At 40.2% G+C, this 22,194-nt stretch overlaps 1 protein-coding gene and 1 pseudogene across 1 annotated transcript; one reads left to right on the top strand and one right to left on the bottom strand.

Annotated features, from left to right (window-relative positions):
- Positions 1-1,961: 1,961 nt before the first annotated feature.
- Positions 1,962-3,386, top strand: LOC102435612 (annotated as a pseudogene).
- A 5,576-nt stretch (positions 3,387-8,962) lies between these two features.
- On the bottom strand, positions 8,963-13,169 carry ZNF510 (zinc finger protein 510). Its single transcript, XM_023747494.1, has 3 exons — positions 13,085-13,169; positions 12,725-12,820; positions 8,963-10,656 (listed from the first exon to the last, which is right to left on the bottom strand). The coding sequence occupies exons 1-3, from the start codon at positions 13,152-13,154 to the stop codon at positions 8,963-8,965; spliced, it is 1,860 nt and encodes a 619-aa protein (XP_023603262.1). The 5' UTR covers positions 13,155-13,169.
- Positions 13,170-22,194: the final 9,025 nt, after the last annotated feature.

Genomic DNA, 22,194 nt, shown 5'->3' with positions numbered 1-22,194 from the left:
CTTTAACTCCAAGGCACAAATCTGCACAAGCTCCCTCACCACACACATTCAATTCAAATTACTTTTTCATTCCCCTTTTTAACTTTCTTTTTGTCCCGTGTAATATTGACAAGTGTGTTGATTCATTTCCAAATTTATATTTGTCTGTTATCTTTTTGTTATTCATTTCTAGTTTAATTTCATTATAGTCATAGGACATACTCTGTATATTTTTAAAAATTTACAATTTGTTTTATATTGTAATATATGGCCTATCTTAGTGAATGTTTCATTTGTTCTTGAAATGTGTATTCTGCTATTGCTAGGTGTTCTATAATGGAAATTATATTCATTTGGTTTAGGTACTGTTCAATTCCTTTATATCCTTGCTGATTTCCTATTTAGTGGTATTGCCAATTGCTGAAAGAAGGATGTTGAATTTGACAACCATAATGGATTTGTCGATTTCTCCTTTTAGTTCTGTTTGGTTTCACATGTGGTGATATCTTGTTTTATACACAGAGGATTGTTGTGTTTTTTGTGGATAGAACTTTTTATCATGTAATGTCACTTTCTAACTTAGAAATTTCCTTTGCTGTGAAGTCTGCCTTTAGCGTTTGGCTTCTTTCACTTTTGCATGTTTTGAGGTTTATCTGTTTTGTAGTATGTATCAGTACTTCTTTTCTTTTTATAACTGAATAATATTTTATTTTACAAATATACCACATTTTATTTATCCATTAATCTGTTGATGGACAATTTGGATTGTTTATATCTTTTGGATATTGTGAACAGTGCTGCTGTGACATTCATGTTCAAGTTTTTTTACTTCTTTTTCAAATCTTTTGGGTATATGTATAGCAGAATTGCCATGACGTCAGGCCACATAGTTTATTTTATTAATTATGTATCAAGAGTCAGTCAGCGGATAGTTAAGCTAATTACATTTTTCTGTCAGTTGTGCAGTCTGATCCACAGACACCAGAAGGTCACTCACACAGCCATGTGTCCAGGCAGTCTGACGGTGTTTGGAAACGGTCCAGTCTCCAACAAGAAAACAAATGTGTTTCTCCCTCATTACAGTGTGGAGCTTCCCTAGTAGGACAGACTATATGATTTCTGCTGGGCTTCCAGGGAGACCTATGAGAGAGAAGATATTATGAACCTGGAAAGGAAAGACAAACAAGGGGGCAGGTCAGAGCAGGTGTTATGCCCCTCCTTTGGGGGTCAGAAATCTCTCCCAGGAGATAGATTCTTGAACCTGAAAAAATAAAAAACTTCTTGGAGTTGCCAGCATGACGATTTGGAAGTAAAAATGAATGTAACTAGGTACAGTGGGTTAAATGGATGGTGCTGAAAACCAATTCTTTTGTCTTCCATTTGGTTGACATTGAAAATCTGATTTACCATTACTGTTGGTTTACAATATTGCTTGACTTGGTGCTTACAAAGAAAGCCTGAACTCTTAAAATGCTAATAAAAAATGGATAGATATGTAGATAAAATTTTGAATTGGGTATACCAGTTTATTGAAAATAATTGTCTGACAAAGATCTGAAAGACAGTAGTGTACACATCTGAATATTAAAAGCAAGTTAGGTATCTTTTAGTAATTTTAGAAAATTGTCCAAAACAAAAGTCTTTGAGTGGGAGCTACAGCAATAATTTTCTTTAACTACAATAAATGATGAATAATCTCAAGAGAGAATTTGCAGCATCAAAAGGAAAATAAGAGTTCAGATATCACTTTGATAATCCTATCTTTAAGAAATATTTCTGAGTGCCCAGCATATACAGGGGCCGTTTCATACACTTGGGATACATTATGAACAAAACAGATAAAAATCCCTGCCCTCACTGAGACTTCTCATTATTAGCTTGAAGTCCCTTCGCAGGCGGGCAGAGTCTCTAGATGAGTCATCCACCTGTTGGAATAAAAGTCCATGACTTGGGGCTGCCAGTGGCCACCCTTCTCTGCGCCCAGCGCGGACCCATGGGGCTCCCCGCGCCGGACCCAGCACCTCGGCTCTCCGAGGCCAGACCAAGGCCCCAAGCAGCGCTGCGGGGTGTGAGGCGGACTCAGGAGATGAAATGACAACGTCAACCCTCCAGAAAGCCATTGATCTGGTGACAAAAGCCACAGAAGAGGATAAAGCCAAGAATTACGAGGAGGCGCTCCGGCTCCACCAGCGCGCGGTGGAGTGTTTCCTACACGCTATCAAATATGAGGCACACAGCGACGAGGCCAAGGAGAGCATTCGAGCCAAGTGCATGCAGTACCTCGACCGGGCAGAGAAGCTGAAGGGTTACCTACGGAACAAAGAGAAGCACGGCAAGAAGCCAGTCACAGAGACCAGAGTGAGAGCAAGGGCAGTGATAGTGACAGTGCAGGGGGTAATCCAGAGAAAAAGAAATTGCAAGAACTGACGGGAGCCGTCATGATGGAGAAGCCCAACATTCGGTGGAGTGACGTGTCCGGGCTGGAGTTGGCCAAGGAGGCCCTCAAATAAGCTGTCATTTTGCCAATTAAATCCCCACACTTGTTCACAGGCAAGCCTACCCTTGGCGAGGGATACTGCTCTTTGGACCCCCTGGCACCAGGAAATCCTACCTGGCCAAAGCGGTGGCAACAGAGGCCAACAACTCCACCTTCTTCTCTGTATCCTCCTCAGACTTGATGTCTAAGTGGTTGGGGAGAGTGAGAAGCTATTCAAGAACCCGTTTGAGCTGGCCAGGCAGCACAAGCCTTCCATAATCTTCATCGATGAGGTGGATTCCTCTGTGGATCCCGCAATGAAAGTGGGAGCGAGGCTGCCCGAAGGATCAAAACAGAGTTCTTGGTCCAGATGCAAGGAGTGGGGAATAGCAATGATGGGGCTCCGGTTCTTGGTGCCACAAACATCCCCTGGGTGTCGGATTCGGCATTAGAAGGAGGTTTGAAAAGCGGATTCACATCCCGTTGCCGTAGGAGGCTGCCCGTTCCCAGATGTTCCAGTTGCATCTGGGCAGCACGCCACACAGCCTCACGGACGCCAATATCCAGGAGCTGGCCCGGAAGACAGAGGGCTACACAGGTGCAGACATCAGCATCGTTGTGCGGGACTCCCTCACGCAGCCCGTGAGAAAAGTACAGTCAGCAACACACTTCAGAAAGGTCTGTGGCCCTTCCTGCACCAACCCTAACATTATGACCGGTGACCTCCTGACCCCATGCTCTCCAGGGGACCCAGGGGCCACGGAGATGACTTGGATGGATGTCCCTAGTGACAAACTCTTAGAGCCTGTGGTTTGCATGTCAGACCTGCTCCAGTCTTTGGCCACCACCCGGCCCACAGTGAATGCAGATGACCTCCTGAAAGTGAAGAAATTCTCAGAGGACTTTGGACAGGCGAGTTAAAAGCTTTTCACTCTGCTGGCGGTGACGCGGGAGGTTGATGGCGGCAAATTCATGCAGTCCTCATGTCGGTGGCCAGACAGGGCTGCCGGGCTCATCCTAAAACCACTCCGTGTCCCCTGGGCCGTCTGGCCGCCAGCCAAGGAGCAGGAAGGAAGGGGCTCCCAGCCGCAGAGAAGCAGAAGCACATCTGGCAGCGGGTGGAATACTGGCTCTTCCTACTTCCTCCTCCTCTTCTGGATGCTCACCAACTCCTTGTCCTGCCACTCCATGTTTGTTTTTAAAGCCTTTTTGTTCCTCTAAATCAGCGATTCTCAACCTGTGGGTCGCAACCCCTTTGGGGGTCGAACGACCCTTTCACAGGGGTCTCCTAAAACCATCGGAAAACACATAATTACATATTGTTTTTGTGATTAATCACTATGCTTTAATTATGTTCAATTTGTAACAATGAAAATACATCCTGCATATCAGATATTTACATTATGATTCATAACAGTAGCAAAATTACAGTTATGAAGTAGCAACGAAAATAATTTTATGGTTGGGGGTCACCACAACATGAGGAACTGTATTAAAGGGTCGCGGCATTAGGAAGGTTGAGAACCACTGCTCTAAATTAATGCTGCTTGGATTTTCATCTTGTTTATAAATAAAGTCAAAATCACCTGGAAGCATCACGGAGTGGGAGCAGCCGAGCAGTGGGGTTGGTGCAGCTGACCTGCGAGCCCCCATGGCCCGTTCCTTCTAGACCCAAGTGTCGCTCCTTGTGAACTGAATGGCTGATGCCCTGGATCCCCAGCCCAAGCTCTGCCTGTAAAGGCCAAGAGTAAAGCCAAGCCACCCGCACCCTCCCAAGTCGGCATCCTGAGTCCTGTTCCTCCTGCAGGAGGAGAGGGGTCTGTGAACACCAAGCTGTGCACGTCAGAAGGAGTGAAGGCAGTCAGGCGGGTCTCACTGCTGCCTCTTCCCTCTGAATGTGAGAACATGAACCCAGCCACCGCCCGGGTCCCTGTCCTGGAAGTGGGCTAATAAATCCTTTTCCCTTCTTGGAAAAAAAAAAAGTCCGTGACCTGGAAAGGAGATCACCCAGGCAGGGAGAAGAGAGCAGTCACGACTACAGCGTAGCCCAGGGCCTCCAGCTGAGACGTTGCCACCTGGCCTCCACTGAATGACTCAGGCCACTGGGGTGAATTGGTTTCATCCTGGTGGGTGGATGATCCTGTACACCATAGCAAGTCCAGTCATAATCCTCAATGATTCTATAGAAAAGGGGGAGTTAGGAAGATAATTTTAAGTATCTTAAGAATCCAAGAAAATATTTTAAGAAAGAATGAGGCTTTCTATATATTACCAACTATCATAAAAACAGAGTAAACAATAATCTCTTGATTTTCTGAGAATATAGCACTAACTGGACATAATCTTCTCTTATTGAAGATGCATCTTCTTGGCAAGGCTGCTGGTAGCTCTAGAGCAGTGGTTGGCAAACTCATTAGTCAACAGAGCCAAATATCAACAGTACAATGATTGAAATTTCTTTTGAGAACCAAATTTTTAAACTCAAACTATATAGGTAGGTACATTGTTATTAACTTAATTAGGGTACTCCTAAACTGGCCTTTGCTAAAACGTCCTCAATCTGATTGAGGTACGTTCACTGAGGTCGACCCCTTCCAGCTCTCCCATCCACACTCGTCTTGTATACTTGTTTTGTCTCTCTCCTTTCCGAAAACCGACTTCTGTGCATGGGCCACAAAGTTTCAATCGCACTGTACATGTGTGCCCGCACGTGGTATTTTGTGGAAGAGCCACACTCAAGGGGCCAAAGAGCCGCATGTGGCTCGCGAGCCGCAGTTTACCAACCACTGCTCTAGAGTAACATGTAACGGGTCTGTGATGTTCCATTTCCAACCTCCTGGGAGGTATTCTCCTTCTGTAAACTTGATTCAAGCATCTTTCAGTGAAACCTTCAGTATCTGGCCAGAAAGATGGAGTACTTGGGCTCACAAAAGGTAGCCCTGTTCACAAAAGGAGGATCTGTTACTAATCTGTATCTATATATATAAAAGGCTAAGTGTTCAACCATTCGACCCGTAGCTATGATGAGCACTGACCACCAGGGGGCAGACGCTCAATGCAGGAGCTGCCATAACACGCACTGGCCATTTAAAAATAAACGGCACCACAGACCTGGCGCCAACAAACCAACACTCGGCTTCCCCCAAGTGGGACACAGGCCCCGCCACCACCCTGGAGCGACACCCCACCAAATTGCAGCCAATGCTGCCAAGACCCCCTGGCGCAAAATTCGGCCCACAGCCCAGCCCAGCCTGGAAAGGGTCTGTGGGCGCGAGGTAATGACGTCACGTAGCAATGCCCGGCTTCCTCTCCCTAGCGACTAGCCTCCTTGGAGTTTCTTCAGCCCAGGAACCCAACTTGCTTTATAGCCAGGTGCAAATATTTTATAGTTTAACCAAATGTTTGTGAAGCATTTTCCCATGCCTCATCTCATTTGATCCTCACAGAAGTCCTGGAGTAGGTAGATAGGAGACTCAGTGGAATCCTATTTTCTTTTCATTAGCAAGATGTGAATAGCAATATTAAAATATTTCTTCTAATTAATTTCCTTTCAATGTGCACAAATCCGTACACCGAGACACTAGTGTAACAGAATGTAGGAAATGGGCCATGAGCAGCCCCACAGGCAATATCTTTACAAATGACAAGTTAGCATATGAAGACATTTAAAATCAGTAGGAAAGGGGTGAATTAATAAACTGGTATATTGAACATTGCCTATTAATCCAGAAGAAAATAAAGTATAGTTTCTAATATCAAATTACATCAAGAGAGGCACTCGATAAACAGAGACCTTTACTTTGTATCCAGTGCATGATGGTGGATGTTTTGCTGTCAGTAAGACAGTTGATCCAGGTAGCAATGCTGGCAATCAGGGTAGTGAAGTCTTCATCAACAACTTGATTCCAGTCAGTTTTCAGAGAATAGTCTCTTAAGATGGCATCTAGTTAAACAACCCAGGTGTGATGCTCAGCAGCTGTGCCTTTTCCCACAGTTCACAGAACCAGGGGGCTGCTTTTGTCATTCTGTGGCGTGCGTTACATCTGACACGTCAGGTAGGCACAGTAAGAGCCCAAGAGTAAATAAAAACACACCGAGTTTGATCAAAGGGAATGCTGGCTAGACTTGAGAACACATCAAGTTTTGGGTCTGCATAGTGACAGGTTGAATAGTCACAGGCTCTGAGTGATTTCAACTGGTCAAACCATCAGGGAAACAAGGGCTGCTCAGAGTAACCTCTGTGGATGTAGGGCCCTGCTGAGCCAGCAGCTTTCCTCCAGGCAGCAGCGTGGGGATAAACTTCTTCTCTAAAGGATAGCTACTATTTCATGTACGGCTGATACTGCTGGGACTAGGAGAGCTGTATTCTTGAACATACCATGAAGTCCTTTCCATCTTGTTAGTTGGTCTAAGACAGTGATTCCCAAAGTGGGCGCTACCGCCCCCTGGTGGGCGCTGCAGCGATCCAGGGGGCGGTGATGGCCACAGGTGCATTTGTTTTAACTTTTTTTGTATTACCTTTCTATTCTGAGTTCAATAAATAGTTTCATAATTTCAAACTTCAATGTTTCTAATTTACACCTTTCTTTACTATATTTTACGAAAAAGGTAGAAACATTAATACATATATCTTTCTGTTTAATTGCTATTAAAATTTAAAAAAATTAATTTCCAGGGGGTGCTGAGTAATATTTTTTCTGGAAAGGGGGCGGTAGGCCAAATAAGTTTGGGAACCACTGGTCTAAGATGATACACTCCACAATCAAGTCAGAGGTCTCTGGGACGCAGATGTTCAGTGTAAGAGAGCTCAAGACTAAGTTAATAGGTACCTAAAAAGGGGATATGCTTGGTAGCTTTGCCCAGGCATCAATTCAAACCACCCTGTCCCCTCACCCCCAAGGGGCCTCCTTTTGCTGGAAGTTTGAGTCAACAAAATCAGTCAGAGAGTTGAAGCCCACTAAGGGCTGTGGGACCTCAAAGGTATCTCACTTCCTGACTGGGAGAATTCTCTCTGTACCTTACGGGAAGGGGGAGTATAACATATGACATTAATTTCTTTTAAAAAATTAAAAAAATTATTGTTGATTTCAGAGAAAGGGGAAGAGAGAGGGAAACATCGATGTGAGAGGGTAACATTGATCAGCTGCCTCCTGAATGCTCCCTACTGGGGATTGAGCCCACAATCCAGGCATGTGCCCCAAATGGGAACCGAACTGGCAACCTCTCAGTGGATGGGATGATGGTCAACCAACCTAGCCACACTGGCCAGGGCTACATTAATTTCGACTATACTTCCAGATACAGAAGTAACCACAGCACATTGCACTGGTGCAAATGGCCCATTTACTGAGAAGGTTACATTCATTTTCCTTCCCTACTGTGAACCTGCCCTGAGGACAATAACTAAATCTAGGTACCCCCAACTCCATGGAAACTGGTAAGATGTTGACTTGGGTACCTGTATCCTACAGGACCATAAACACTTTCCTTCCCCTCCCTCGAAGTTCTCCAGAATAACTGGGTGTATGCCAAAGGCCTTGAGTCCCCATTGGAGACAGGAAAACCTCTTCCCATAAAGCAGCTGAGGTTGGGGTAGAGCAAAGTGCCAGGAGGTGTGGAGGGAGAATGGCTTCATGCTGTTAAACAAGCCAGGTTTACTTTAGCTACATGATAGCTGCTCACCATTCATCTAATTTTTAAGATCTTCCAACTTTTTTGATTCATCCAAAGCCCAGTATCAGGTGGTATGATCTTACCTCATGATACTGAACGGATGTCTTTTGTATGAATTCTCTGATGATCTTTGAAGGACCCCTTCACATATCAACTCTCTAATAATGTCTGTACCCACTGGCTGATGTAAGTTTGGCTTATGCAGTAGTATTCTGCTCTCCAGCATTGGGATGGTTAAGTTATGTGCAGAAACAGACCTGCACAAATAAGTGCTCAATAGAATACAAGCCCAAGTCTTGCTCACAAAATCTTCAAAAGGAAAGATGTGGAAGAAAATTTGGTTCCACATATTTCAGGCACCCTGGCTTTCATCTTGTTCTATGCCATGTTAATCACAGCATACAAGGCTGGCCTGGAAGTCATCTCCATGTTACCCTTACAGCAGCCTGGTCACTTGTTGGGGAAGTCTTTTGTCAGAACTGGATGTGGCATACAACATGAGCATCCACATTCCACTAGCCAGTCACAAAGTTCCACTTAGATGAAGGGGAGACTGGGAAATTTAGATTAGCTATGTGCCTAGAGGAAAAAATGAAATTCTTACTAGTGAACAGATTACCAGCCTGTGTTATTGTGAGAGTTCTAATAGGGCATGACTGCATTCAAAAGGGCTTTCTCCATAGTAGCTTGTGTGAATTCTCTGATATACTCTCAGGGTTACCTGTTGGACAAAATTCTTCCTACATTCATATTTATATGGTTTTCATTCTATGTGAATTTTCTAATGTCAAATGGGTTGGTCTTTAGCCAGAAGGATTTTCCTTAGTTGTTATATCAATAGGGTTTTCTCCCTCCCTGAATTCTCTGGCCTACATTTAGGGTTGACTTCTTATACAATTTTTCATATTCATTACATTTATAAGACTTCTCCCCGCTGTGAGTTCTCTGATGTATTCTGAAGTTTGATTTCTGGCCAAAAGTTTTCCCACATTTATTACATTGAAAGGGTTTCTCCCCTGTGTGAATTCTATGATGATCACTAAGGATTGCCTTCCGGACAAATTTTTTTCCACATTCATTACATTTAAATGGTTTCTCCCCAGTGTGAATTCTCTGATGAACTCGGAGGGTTGATGTCCGGGCAAAAGTTTTCCCACATTCATTACAATTAAATGGTTTCTCTCCTGTGTGTATTTTCTGATGTTGAATGAGATGGTCTTTTCGCCAGAAAGATTTTTCACATTCATTACATTGATAACTTTTCTCACCACCATGAATTCTCTGATGTATCCTGAGGTTTGATTTCTGGCCAAAAGTTTTACCACATTCATTACATGGAAATGATTTCTCCCCTGTGTGAATTCTATGATGGTCTCTGAGGGTTGACTTTTGAACAAAAGTTTTCCCACACTCACTACATTCATAGGGCTTCTCTCCTGTATGAATTCTCTGATGTCCTCTGAGGGTTGATTTCTGGACAAATGTTTTCCCACATTCATTACACTTAAAGGGTTTCTCTGTTGTGTGAATTCTCTGATGTGTACTGAGATGAGACTTCTGGGAGAAAGTTTTTCCACACTCATTACATTCAAATGGTTTCTCTCCTGTGTGGGTTCTCTGGTGTTGAGTGAGATGTCCTTTTTGACAGAAGGATTTCCCACATTCGTTACATTTATAGGATTTGATGTTAGAGTGAGTTCTTTGGCGTACTTTGTGGGCTGACATCAGGTAGGATTTTCTATTTTCATGATATTCAAAGGATCTATCCCCAGTTTGTGTTTTGTCATTATATACCAATGCATTCTCTTCTGTGGCAATTCTCTGAGACTGAGTGAGATGTGACTTCCTGTTGAAATTATTCTCACTGGCATTATATACATAGTGTTTCATGGCCATGTTAACTTTATGGTGTTCCATGACAGCTGACTTCTCACAGAAGGATTTCCCACACTGCTTAAGATTAGAGTACTTCTCTTCTGTTCCAGTGCTTTTTTTATCAAAGAGTGTTATCTTATCACGATTTTTGCTATATCCATCATCTTTACAGGACTTTTCTCCTGTGTGAATACTCTTGTGTGTAACAAAGGCAGCCTCATCATGGAATTTTTCAGAATTATATTCAGAACCTTGCTCCAAAATTTGACACTTTTGATGCTCAAGAAAATTTTCTTTATAAATGAGGGCTTTCCCATTTTTATTACATTCAAAAAATTTATCTCCAGTATGAGTTCTCTCAAAGTTAATTTTGAAAGGCACATTTCCACAGACACTACAGCAATCCGTTTTTGTTGTTGAATAGGTAATATTAATGACACATTGAGAAATATTTTGCAAATTCACTCCCCATGAGACATATTTACAGGACATTTTTGTTGAAGAAACAGGAGCTATGTGTAGATTAAATGGTTTTCCCCAAATTTCCTCTTCTTTTCTAGTCATAGTCTTATTATTGATCAGTGTTATTTGCTGCAAGTGTTTGTCTTTTATTTTCTTGTTCCTCTTGATCAGGTCATCATTTCTGTAATGTTCTAATACTGGGAAAAAATGAAAAATATCTTATGATTCTTATATTTTTTGTGAGTGGGGCTTACAGACATATACCTTATGTTGCATTTCAGTTTTTGGTTTCTCAAGATTAAATAATTTGCGTGCATACACATATGTATGTAGATATATGTCTATTCACTCTCTTTTAAAAAATATTGTTATAGTGAAAATGAGAGAGAAAACTGGCAATAAATACATATTTATATTTGAATTTTAGATAGATTGGATTTTGCTACCTGGATGGAAAATGAAAAGATAATAGAAATTGGACTTTTATTTATTGGAGTGGTTATTTTAGACAGCAGGAAATCCAGATTATGGGATGGATACAACAAGACTATAAACTTAAGTAATAAGAAAAATAAGAACTTAATGAGCATTAATGGGCTAGGCCCAAAAGGGGAAGGATTTAGTCCACCTTATAGCTGTGAGTCTATATAGTAATACAAACAAGAGTAAAACTGATGAAAGGAAAATCCATTCTTGCAACCAAATTAGATTCTCCTTTGATTTATTCTATCTATCAAAATTGAACAATAAGTGACCCTGATCACTACCTCATCCTAAATTTCCACATTTTAATTTTATATGAGTGGTGCAGTTTTAAATGGGGTATTATGGAAAATCTTACCGCAAAGACGACACTTAAGAAAGGTCTAAATTCTTTAAGTATTCTGAACGCCAATCTTTTATGGGTTATATAACTTGTAAATATCACTTACTTTTGACTCATCTCTTAACACTCCATTAAGCATGAAACATAATTTATATCTGCATCTAACTTATATGTACAATATAAAAGTATACAGTGAACACTTATGGAATTAGAAATCATGTCAAAAAAACAACACAAATTGCTCTGCAAAAATCCCTATTTGACCCTCCCTGGTTACACTTTCTTCATGCTTATGTTCCATAATGTTTATGTAATAATTTCCTGTATTTTCTTTGTAGTTTTAGACCAATATATGACTTCTTAAAAATGTAACTGAGTTTTGCCTTTTTCTAACATATAATCATGTAGACATATTTATATTTTTTGTTTCTCTTACTTAATCTATAATAATAAAAGTATAATATGCTAATTAGACCAGATGTCCTTCCAGATGAAGCTGGGGCTGCAAGGGAAGCCGGTGCCAGCAGCTTGGGGAAGGAGGGCCTACTCTTGCAGGAATTTTGTGCATCAGGCCTCTAGTATATTTATAATCAGTGTATAAGATTTTATCTAGCTTTATAATTCCCCCTTAGGAAAACAATTATTTCCTTATTCTGCTGAGCCTAATTTTTGGCAAAAATAAGCAAAATTGCCATAAATATTCTTTTATTCATTCTAGAGCAGTGGTTGCCAATCGGTGGTCTGCGAATACTGGTGGTCCGTGAGGTCTGAAAGGTTGATGACCGCTGTTCTAGAGAATACAATCATGCCTTTCTGTAGGTGATACAGTTAGGAAAGGGACTGCTTGGTGACAGGGTATGTAAAACTTCAACTTGATTTGATAACATCCTCCTAATCCCACAGTGGTTTTACCAGTTCACATTTTCACTCAGTGTGTGAAGATCTTTGATATTTCACATTCTCATCAGGACCTGGCATTACCAAATTTGTTGATCTCACTGCATATCATGCATCTCTCTTATCTCACCTCATATATTTTTTGCACTCTGTGAGAACTAATAAGGTTAATCATTTTCAAAGAATTAATTGGCCATTTCAAAGTTCCTATTCAAAGTCTCTAGCCAACTGGATTGCTACCTTTTCCTATATTGACCTGCAAAAGTTCTTACATTTTCAGGATGTGTATTCTTTTTAGGTTACTTTTATTGTATGACTATTCTGCTACTCTGTGGCTTGTTTTTTCATCCTTTTAATGGTCTTTTATGAACAAAGTTCTCAATTTTAATTTAGTGAAGTCTGTTAATCATTTCCTTCTATTGGTGCTTTTTGTGCCTTTTAAAAGTCTTGAAATACATAGGTGTTCACTGCTAAGCTGACCTTCTAGAGTCTAACTAGCGCCACCGAATTCTGTCTGCTGGTGCTCAGTAACTCACTGTGGTGGCCCTGGTTTGAGAATTCTTCCTCTAAGAACCAAGGCTCTTCTCCTTGCTCCAACTTGAAGATGACCTCTGGTTTGAAAAGGCAGTTCCCTACAAGTAGGAACAATGGAGTACTTAGGGCAGAGGATAAGCTTTTTGGTCTCCAAAAGTGGAAAAAGATGCAGCTTCAGGAAGAGCAGCCTGAAGATCCTCATTGAATTTATCATTGGGAGTTGACAGCACATTGCTCAACAGGGCTTAGTTACTTTATACTCCTGAATGCAAACCCTAAGTAAAGTATCCATGTGTAGTACTGCTTAAAAAAGAAATGCCTTCTAGACAGAGTTACAAAAGTAAGTTGTGCGCTATGCTCACCCACTGCGACGAGGTTGTTGTAGTTCTCCAGCGTCACATCTCTGTAAAGCGTCCTTTGAATAGGACCCATGTGCTGCCACTCCTCCTGGGTGAACTCCACAGTCACGTCCCTGAATGACACTGATGCCTGCATACGCTTCTGTTCAATTTGAAGGGTTCAGAATTAGGTGACATAGAAAAATACATATGAAAACAATTCTTATGTTTACTGTAAAGATCTTAAAACACAAATGAAAATAAAAATGCCTATTTGGGGTCTAATTTATACTTTGGAGTTAATTAGTAAAAGTATTTATAACTTATTGTATATATTTTTGAGTTATATACATGTACAATCAATAAGCACATTAGTAAAGATTTTGTTGCTTGAATTTTAGCAAAAAAAATATAAAGTTCCTACAATTTTTATCCCACACCCTCAATATACAACCCCAGGTATACATACTTAGGCGAGGGTCAGCAAACATGACCTTGGCCAATTTCAGTTTGCCACTTTTTCAATTTAGCTTTATAGGGACAGAGTCACACACACCCAGTTCTTTAGTTGCTCTTGTGCTGAGCTAGCACTGACTAGTAGTTCCGTAAGAGACCTTGTAACTACTAAAGGAAGATATGTACTCTCTGGTCCATTATAGAACAAATTTGTCAACTTCTGGATTAACCAATCCAATTAAAGGAAAGATTGACAGTATAAGAACAACAAATCAAACAGAATTTATAGAGCCCAGCTGGTGTGGCTCAGTGGCTGAGTGTCAACCCACGCACCAGGAGGTTACCAGTTTGATTCCCAGTGAGGGCACATGCCAGGGTTGCCGGCTTGATCCCCACCCAGCAGGGAGCATGCAGGAGGCAGCCCATCAATGTTGTTTCTCTCATTGTTTCTCTCTCCTCTCTCTCTCTCTCTCTCTCTCTCTCTCCTTTCCTTTCCTTTCTCTCTAAAAAAAAATCAATAAAAACGTATTTAAGCCCTAGCCGGTTTGGCTAAGTGGATAGAGCGTTGGCCTGCAGACTGAAGAGTCCCGGGTTCGATTCTGGCCAAGGGCACATGCCTGGGTTGTGGGATCGATCCCCAGTAGGGGGTGTGCAGGAGGCAGCCAATCAATGATTTTCTCTCATCATTGATGTTTCTCTCTCTCTCTCTCCCTCTTCCTTCCTCTCTGAAATCAATTTTTAAAAAGTATTTAAAAAAACAACACAATTTGTAGAGAGTGATATATTTAGGTTGAAAGTAAGAGGATGGAAAAAAGATACACAAGTAATCACCAACATAAAGAAAATTGATTTGGTTATATTAACATAAATAGCAGATTTGAAGGTAAGAACAAATGATAAAAACATAATGAATAACAACATAAAGATAAAATGGTCCTTTTAACAGAAAATATAACAAATTGGTGTGCACTTAAAAATATAGCTTCCAAATATAGTCTATCCTTATTATTCAGAGATTCTGTATTTGCAAATTCACCTACTCACTAAAATTTACTTGTAACCTCAAAATCAATACTCATGAATTTGTGGTCATTTATGGACATTGACAAAATGGTGAAAAATTTGAGTGCCCAATACAAGTTTTCCCAGCTGAGATTGAACAGGATAATGCTTTGCCTTCGTGTTTCAGCTGTCACAGAGTAAACACGTGTCTTTTTTGCAGTCTATTTAGCATTTTTTCCTGCTTTTTCTTGTGATTTCACTTTGTAAAACAGCCCCCCTGCGAAATGCTGCCTAATATTCCTGAGTGTAAGAAGATTGTGCTTTGCCTTATGGAGAAAACGGGGGTGTTAGATAAGCTTTGTTCAAGCATTAATTATGGTGCTGTTGGCTGTTAGATCATGAATCAACAATAATATCAAATAAGGTGTTTTCAAACAAAAGCACATATAAAAAGATTATGTACTGATTGATTGTCCCAAATGTTGTGACCAGAGGCTAAAAGGAACCTAACCTTGTATTTCCCCTCGGAGTAAAAATTCAGTATTTGCTTATTCAGTGTTCGTGGTAACTTAGAACATAACTACTGAGAATAATTAGAATTAACTGTATATAAATAAAAGTTAACAGAAATTAGATAGACAGACCCACAGTTATCATTAGTGATTTTAACACAACTCAGTAACTGACAGGACAAGCAGTCTGAAAAACAAACAAAAGGTAATTGGAAGAGGGGTCGGCAGACTATAGCCCAGAAGCCAAATCTGACCACTACTGGTTCTTTTCTAAGTAAAATTTTATTGGGACACAGTCACATTCCTCTGTTTATGTGTTATTTATAGTTGCTATAGCACTAAAACTGTAGAGTTTGGTAGTTCCAACAAAGCCTACTATCTGACATTTACATAAAGCTTGCTGACCACTGTTACAGAAAATTTAAATGATTGACCAACTTGACTAATGAAATATATAGGATAACCTGATCATAACATAAATTATTCTTATGCACTTTGCACACTAAAATGCAAAAACAGTAAGTCTCACAAAATCAGAAAAAAACTGCATCCAGAGTGGCTTTGAATTTTTGCTCAGAGATGTAGAGCTGAAAGGAGCAGTGCAGTGACGCACCACTTAACAATGGGGACATGCTCTAAGACATGCTTTCTTAGGCAATTTCATCGCTGTGTGAACATCATGTAGTGTACTTACACAAGCCTGATGGTATAGCCGAAAGCACACCTAGGCTATATGGTATGCCAGCATTATATATGCACATCATTATGTGGCGCATGACTGTAGTAACATCATTACAACAAGAAAAAAGCTGGGCAAATTGAAAATTAATGTCTACAAATATTAAAGAATCTACAAAAATCTATTAGAGCTAAAAAATGAATTCCGCAACTTTTAGGATTCAAAATGAACACACTAAAACCATTTATTGTTCATTGTTAGTGTATTCCTATATACTAACAATGAACTACAAAAAGTTTAATAAAACAATTGCATTTACAATGTCAAATACTTAGGCATTCAACACTAGAAGACATTGCTAAGAGGAATTAAAGAAGACCTAAATAAATGGAAAGTCATTCTATGTTCATGGATTGGAAGATTTAATACTGTTACAATGGTAATACTCACAAAAGTGATCTACAGATTCAGTGAAATCTGTATCAAAACCCCAATGGCTTATTTTGTAGAAATGTCAATCCTAACACTCATATTGAAATCACAAGGGACCTTTGAGTAGCCAAAACAATCTTAAAAGAATAACAAAGTTTGAGGACTTGAATTTCCTGGTTTCAAAACTTAACTATAAAGCAACAGTAATTAAGACAGTGTGGTATTGGTGCAGATATATGGATCCATGGAATAGAACTAATAGTCTAGAAATAAACTCATTCATGCAATCATTTCATAGGGAAATAATAGTCTTTTCAACAAATGATGCTGGGAAAACTGGATAGCTACATGCAAAAGAATGAAGTTGAAATCCTACTCATACCACATTTAAAAATTTATCTCAAAATGAATCAAAGACCTAAATATAAGTTTAAGATATGAAACTCTTGGAAGAAATGGGAGATAAATCTTCATGACCTTGGATTTGACAATGCTTTCTCAGATGCTACACCAAAAACAGAAGAAACCAAAGAAAAAAAAATAATCTGGATTTAATAAAAGTTAAAAACTGCATCAAAGGACACATTCAAGATAGTGAAAAGACAACCCACAGAATGAGAAGAAATATTCATGAATTATATACAGAACCCTTGACTTACAATGGTTTGACTTACAATTTTTTTTTTACTTATTAGTAGTGTGGAAGTGATACATAATAAATTACATGAGCTACTCAAGATTTTATTATAAGATAGGCTTTGGGTAATATGATTTTGCCCAACTGAAGGCTAAGGTAAGTGTTCTGAGCATGCTAAAAATAGGAGAAGCTTCACTATGACATTCCTTAGGTTAGGTATGTTAAATGCATTTTTTTACATATATTTTCAACTTAATGGATTTATCAGGACATAATCATCCAGGAGTATCTAGTAGCCAGAATATATAAATAACTCTTACAACTGAACAACAAAACAAAACCTAATTTTAAAAATGGGCAAAGAATCTGAATATACTTTTCTCTAAAGAAGATACACAAATGCCCTAGCTGGTTTGGCTCAGTGGATAGAGTGTCAGCCTGCAGACTGAAGGGTCCCAGGTTTAATACCAGTCAAGGGCACATACCTGGGTTGTGGGCTCAATCCCCAGTGGGGGTTGTGTAGGAGGCAGCCAATCAGTGATTCTCTCTCATCATTGATGTTTCTATCTCTCTCTTCCTCTCTGAAATTAATAAAAAATATATATATATTTTTAAATGATACACAAATGGCCAGTAAGCACATGATTATTGTCAGGGAAATAAAAACCAAAACCTAAAACTCCAATGAGCTACAACTTCACACTCTAAGATGGTCATAATTAAAAATCATAATTAAAAATAACAACAACAACAACAACAAAAAGTTAGCCCTGGCCAGATGGCTCAGTTAGTTGGAGCATCATCCTGTACATCAAAATGTTGAGGGTTCAATTCCCAGTCAGGGCACATACCTTGGTTGTAGATTCGATCCCAATGGGGCACATATGGGAGGCAACCAATCAATGTTTCTCTCTCTTTCTCTAAAAATCAATAAACATATCCTTGGGTGAGGATAACAAAAAAGTTAAACAAATGGTGGTGACAATGTGGAGAATTTGGAAACCTAATACACTGCCAATGGGAATGTAAAATGGTATAGTTGTTGTGGTAAATAGTTTGGCAATAAGATAAATGTAGTATTATCATATAACTCAGTGATTCCATGCCTAGATTTATTCCCTAAAGAAATGAAAAACAGGTGTTCATACAAACACGTGTGTATATCCACATATCTATGTAGCTACCTACCTATGTATTTGATGTTAATAGCAATACTATTCATAACAGCCAAGGTAAAAACATCCTAAGCCCAGCAGTTGATGAGGGGATAAAAAAAATGTGGCATATCCGTATAAAAAAAATTAAAAACATTATACTAAGTGAAAGAAACAGTCACAAAGACCACAGATTAAATGAAATGTCCAGTCTAAGCCAATCTATAGAGACAAAATGTAGATCAGTGGTTGCTTAGGGCAGGGCTGGGGTATGTTGGGAGAGGGGTGTGTGATAGTTAATGATATGGAGTTTTTTTAAGTGATAAAGATGTTCTAAAATTGACTGTGGTGATGATTGCACAATCGTGAATATACTAAAAACCACTGACTACTTTAAATGTGTGACTTGTAAGGTATGTGATTTTTTTTTTCTAAATACATCCCATTGATTTTTCACAGAGAGGAAGGGAGAGAGACAGAGAGTTAGAAACATCGATGAGAGAGAAACATCGATCAGCTGCCTCCTGCACATCTCCCACTGGGGATGTGCCCGCAACTCAGGTACATGCCCTTGACCGGAATCGAACCTTGGGACCTTTCAGTCCGCAGGCCGACGCTCCATCCACTGAGCCAAACCGGCTTTGGCAAGGTATGTGATTTTTATTTCCATAAAGTTGTTTTTAAAAAGGACACCAGAAAAATGGGCATTTTTTCAGATCTTTTATGTCTATTTACAGAAATTGAATTCATAACTAAAAACCAGCCACAAAGAAACCCATAGGCAAACTTGCTTTAACTATATATTTTCCAAACACATAAAGAGGAAATAACAGCTATCTTAAACTCTTCCATATAACAGAAAATGGAGAACCATTTTATGAGTATAATATTGATGCTAAGACATTACATGAAAAGAAAAGTTCAGGCCAATTACCTCTCCATTAATGTATACTGAGAAATACGAAATGAAATACTAACAAATTGAATCCAAGACATATTAAAGGGATAGTACTTCATGACCAGGGGAGAAGAAAAAAAAGGTGCTGTTTTTGCCCAAGAAAACCAAGGACAAGGTCATGGAGTCCAAAATCCAAAAGCCAGTGCCTAGAGGGCATAAGCCACCTGGTCTGCAGGGCAAAGAACCAGGAGAACATTCTGCGGTCCTCATCAAAGGTGTGGTGTGGAATGAAGTTCTTCCAGCTGGCAGCCCAGGGTCCTTCCGCATCCAACACTTCCCCATCTGCATCTCCAGACATTCTGACTCCACCTTCCAGCCCTGCCTGTGGCCCTGCTGAATCCATGCACAGGAGGGCCCACCTGTTTTTCTGTTAACCTTTCAGTTTAGTACAGAAACTGACCCTGGAAACACAAAGAGAAACCTTCTTAAGTACAAATGTGCACACAACCCGGAAGCTAATGTGGGGCCCCCATTGGGAGCCCCAACTGCTCTGCTGATTAACCAAAACTCTCTGGATGTCAGGAGGGCAGTGCTGAGCTGGAGAATCATGGAAGGTGAGTTTTGGCCTCAGAACCCCTATCACTTCCAGCGAGAAGGGTTCTCCCTTCTCCACCTGCCCTTCCTGGAAGCCAGGACTCTGCCTCCACAGGACTCAGAGCTGGTGGTCAGATGCCAAGGACTGGCCTCCCATTGTGAGCATCCTGAGCAGAACATGGAGCCCAGTCATCCCAGCCCCGGGCCCCAGCTGCCAACCTGCCAAATGTCCCCATACCATCCACTCATGCTTCCCTAAAAAAATACCTGTGTGGTGCAGACCCCCGGGCACACTGGCTACCAAGGGTGGGCAAACTTTTTGACTCGAGGGCCACAATGGGTTCTTAAAGTGGACCTGAGGGCCGGAACAAAAGCATGGATGGAGTATTTGTGTGAACTAATATAAATTCAATGTAAACATCATTACATAAAAGGGTACGGACTTTTTTTTTTTAGTTTTATTCATTTTAAACGGGCCGGATCCGGCCTGGGGGCAGTAGTTTGCCCACGGCTGGCTAGACAAACTGGTGCAATACCAGCTGCCCGCCTTTCTGAACAGGGACTCTGCTTTTGCCCTCATCTTTCTGTGTTATCACAGAACATTTGTTCCACCCAACAGGTGTGGGTCCAAGTATTTACCAGGTGAGCACCCTGTCCCTGCACAGCACAGTGGTCACTTGGCCCCCTACTTTCTGGAAGTCTTCAGGGCATTTCAAGTCTGTGAGTGCTTGTGCCTCTAAACACGGGGTGAACCTAGGGCCAAGCTCACAGGTTTATTGTAGAAACTCTGTTGGGTCCTCCCTGGAAAGTGCTCTCTGGGTGCCAGGGCAGTGGAGAGGTCTGCTGCACGGGCTGTGGTGGAGCTTATTGGCCATTTTCTCTCCCTCGTGACAAAGCCTCAACCTCATCTGTGATACTCCACGAAGCCTTGGGTTAAGCTCTTTTCTCCTTAGATACAGAGATTGGAGATTCTATGAGAGATCCGTGTCCTGGGTGAAGGCTGAACCAAAAATCCCAGAAGTGAACAATGTGTCCCCATGCTAAGTTTATTCTTGACTAAAAGAATACAGAAAAGTGTGAGGAAAAATCTAAAATACTAGATAGGGTCAGTACTGTGTAGTGGATGAAGGTAGGTGAATGAAACACAGGAGGGCATGTAAAAGAGCGTGTCTTGCTGAGGAAAATATCGATATGTGTAAGAAACCACACGGATAGTTTAACTGCATGTATTTTAAGTTAAGGGAAAGTATCCTGTCTTGCAAAATAGAATGCATTAATTTTAAACCTGCCTCCAGAAATAGGAGCTGATAAATGAGAAGCAATAAGTGATTTTTTAAAAATCAGATGAAAATTTGACAAATGGAAGTTATTGTTTGCTTTGTTAGACATATTATATCAGACTAACAGATAATACCCAGTCTTTTAAACAAAATAAATCATTACCACGTACTATGCCACATAGGAAGTCTCAATAAATTCCAAAGAATATATCTATGTTTGTTCTCCATTGATATGTTCATGAACCATCATGCACGATGCCTATATGTTCTCTAACCATAGTGCACTAAGGTAAGAAGTTAATAATAAAGGATAGCTTTAAAATTGCCAAATATCAGGATACTTAAGAAGATACAAGGGAAGCTGAAGTGAAGTATATTCTACATAAACATTGAGTCCAAAAGAAATCATGAGTGAAATTATGGAATACTGACAACTAAAAAACAACAAAGAAAAGCTGGACATCAAAAGCAGCCGTAACAGACAGAGCTTTTGTTTTAAATAGACTTCTAAGGAAAGAATTTCAGCTGGGAAGAGAGATCTAAGTATCCAAATAGAAAATTAGAGAGAGCAACAGAGTGACCTTGAAGAAACCAGGAAGGGGGAAAACATAACGGCAGACATCAGTAAAACAAAGAATTTCAAAATAGCCTTCAACAAACCGTAAAACTGCTTCTATAAAAATATTGGTAAAACAAACAGATTTCTAGCCAGACTGACCAAGAAACAGAGAAAAATGCTGTGCACATAGTTCCAACAAGTGAGGTGAAACGGACCAATTCCTGGGAAGAAACAAACTGTACAAACTTCCTCAAGAGAAAGTGATGCCCTGACTAGTCTATTGAAGAAGTTGAATTAGTAGTTAAAGCATTCTAATGAAGGGCATCCAGGCCCAGGTGGTTCACTGGAGAATTAAACAGAATAAATGAACAGACACTTCAGCAAAGAGGCTATAACATGTCGCGGGAGCACTTGAAAAGTTCAACATCGTAAACCATTAGGAAAAGGTTAATTAAACCACAAGGAGACTAACTAAAATAAAAGACTGTGATAACACTTGATGCTGGGGTGGATGTGGAAAAACTCACTCATACAGTGCTGGTGGGAATGCAGACTACTCCAGCCACTGGGGAAAGTAGTTTGGTTGTTTCTTATAAAACTAAACATGCAACTACCACACAACCCAGCAATTGCACTCCGGGGCATTTATCCCACAGAAATAGAAACTTTCATCCACTCAAAAACCTGAGCACAAATGTTTATGGGAGCTTTATCTTAAAACTTGCAAGCAATCTCTGAAATCCCTTGTTGGGATTAATACCTAGAGTTTATAAGAAATGTCTGTCACATAAAAATGGGTAGAGTATATGAAAAGGGAAGTTCATAAACGGAAACCCATAACGTTAACAAGATATGAAGAGATATTAAATTTCACTTGTAGTAAGATATGAAGAGATGTTAAATTGTACTTGTAGTCAGATAAGTAAAGAGG

Source organism: Myotis lucifugus, unplaced genomic scaffold (assembly GCF_000147115.1).
Source record: "Myotis lucifugus unplaced genomic scaffold, Myoluc2.0 scaffold_894, whole genome shotgun sequence".
Lineage (NCBI taxonomy): Eukaryota > Metazoa > Chordata > Mammalia > Chiroptera > Vespertilionidae > Myotis > Myotis lucifugus.
Note: the sequence above shows the minus strand (reverse complement) of the source record. Positions and strands in the feature narration are given on the sequence as shown.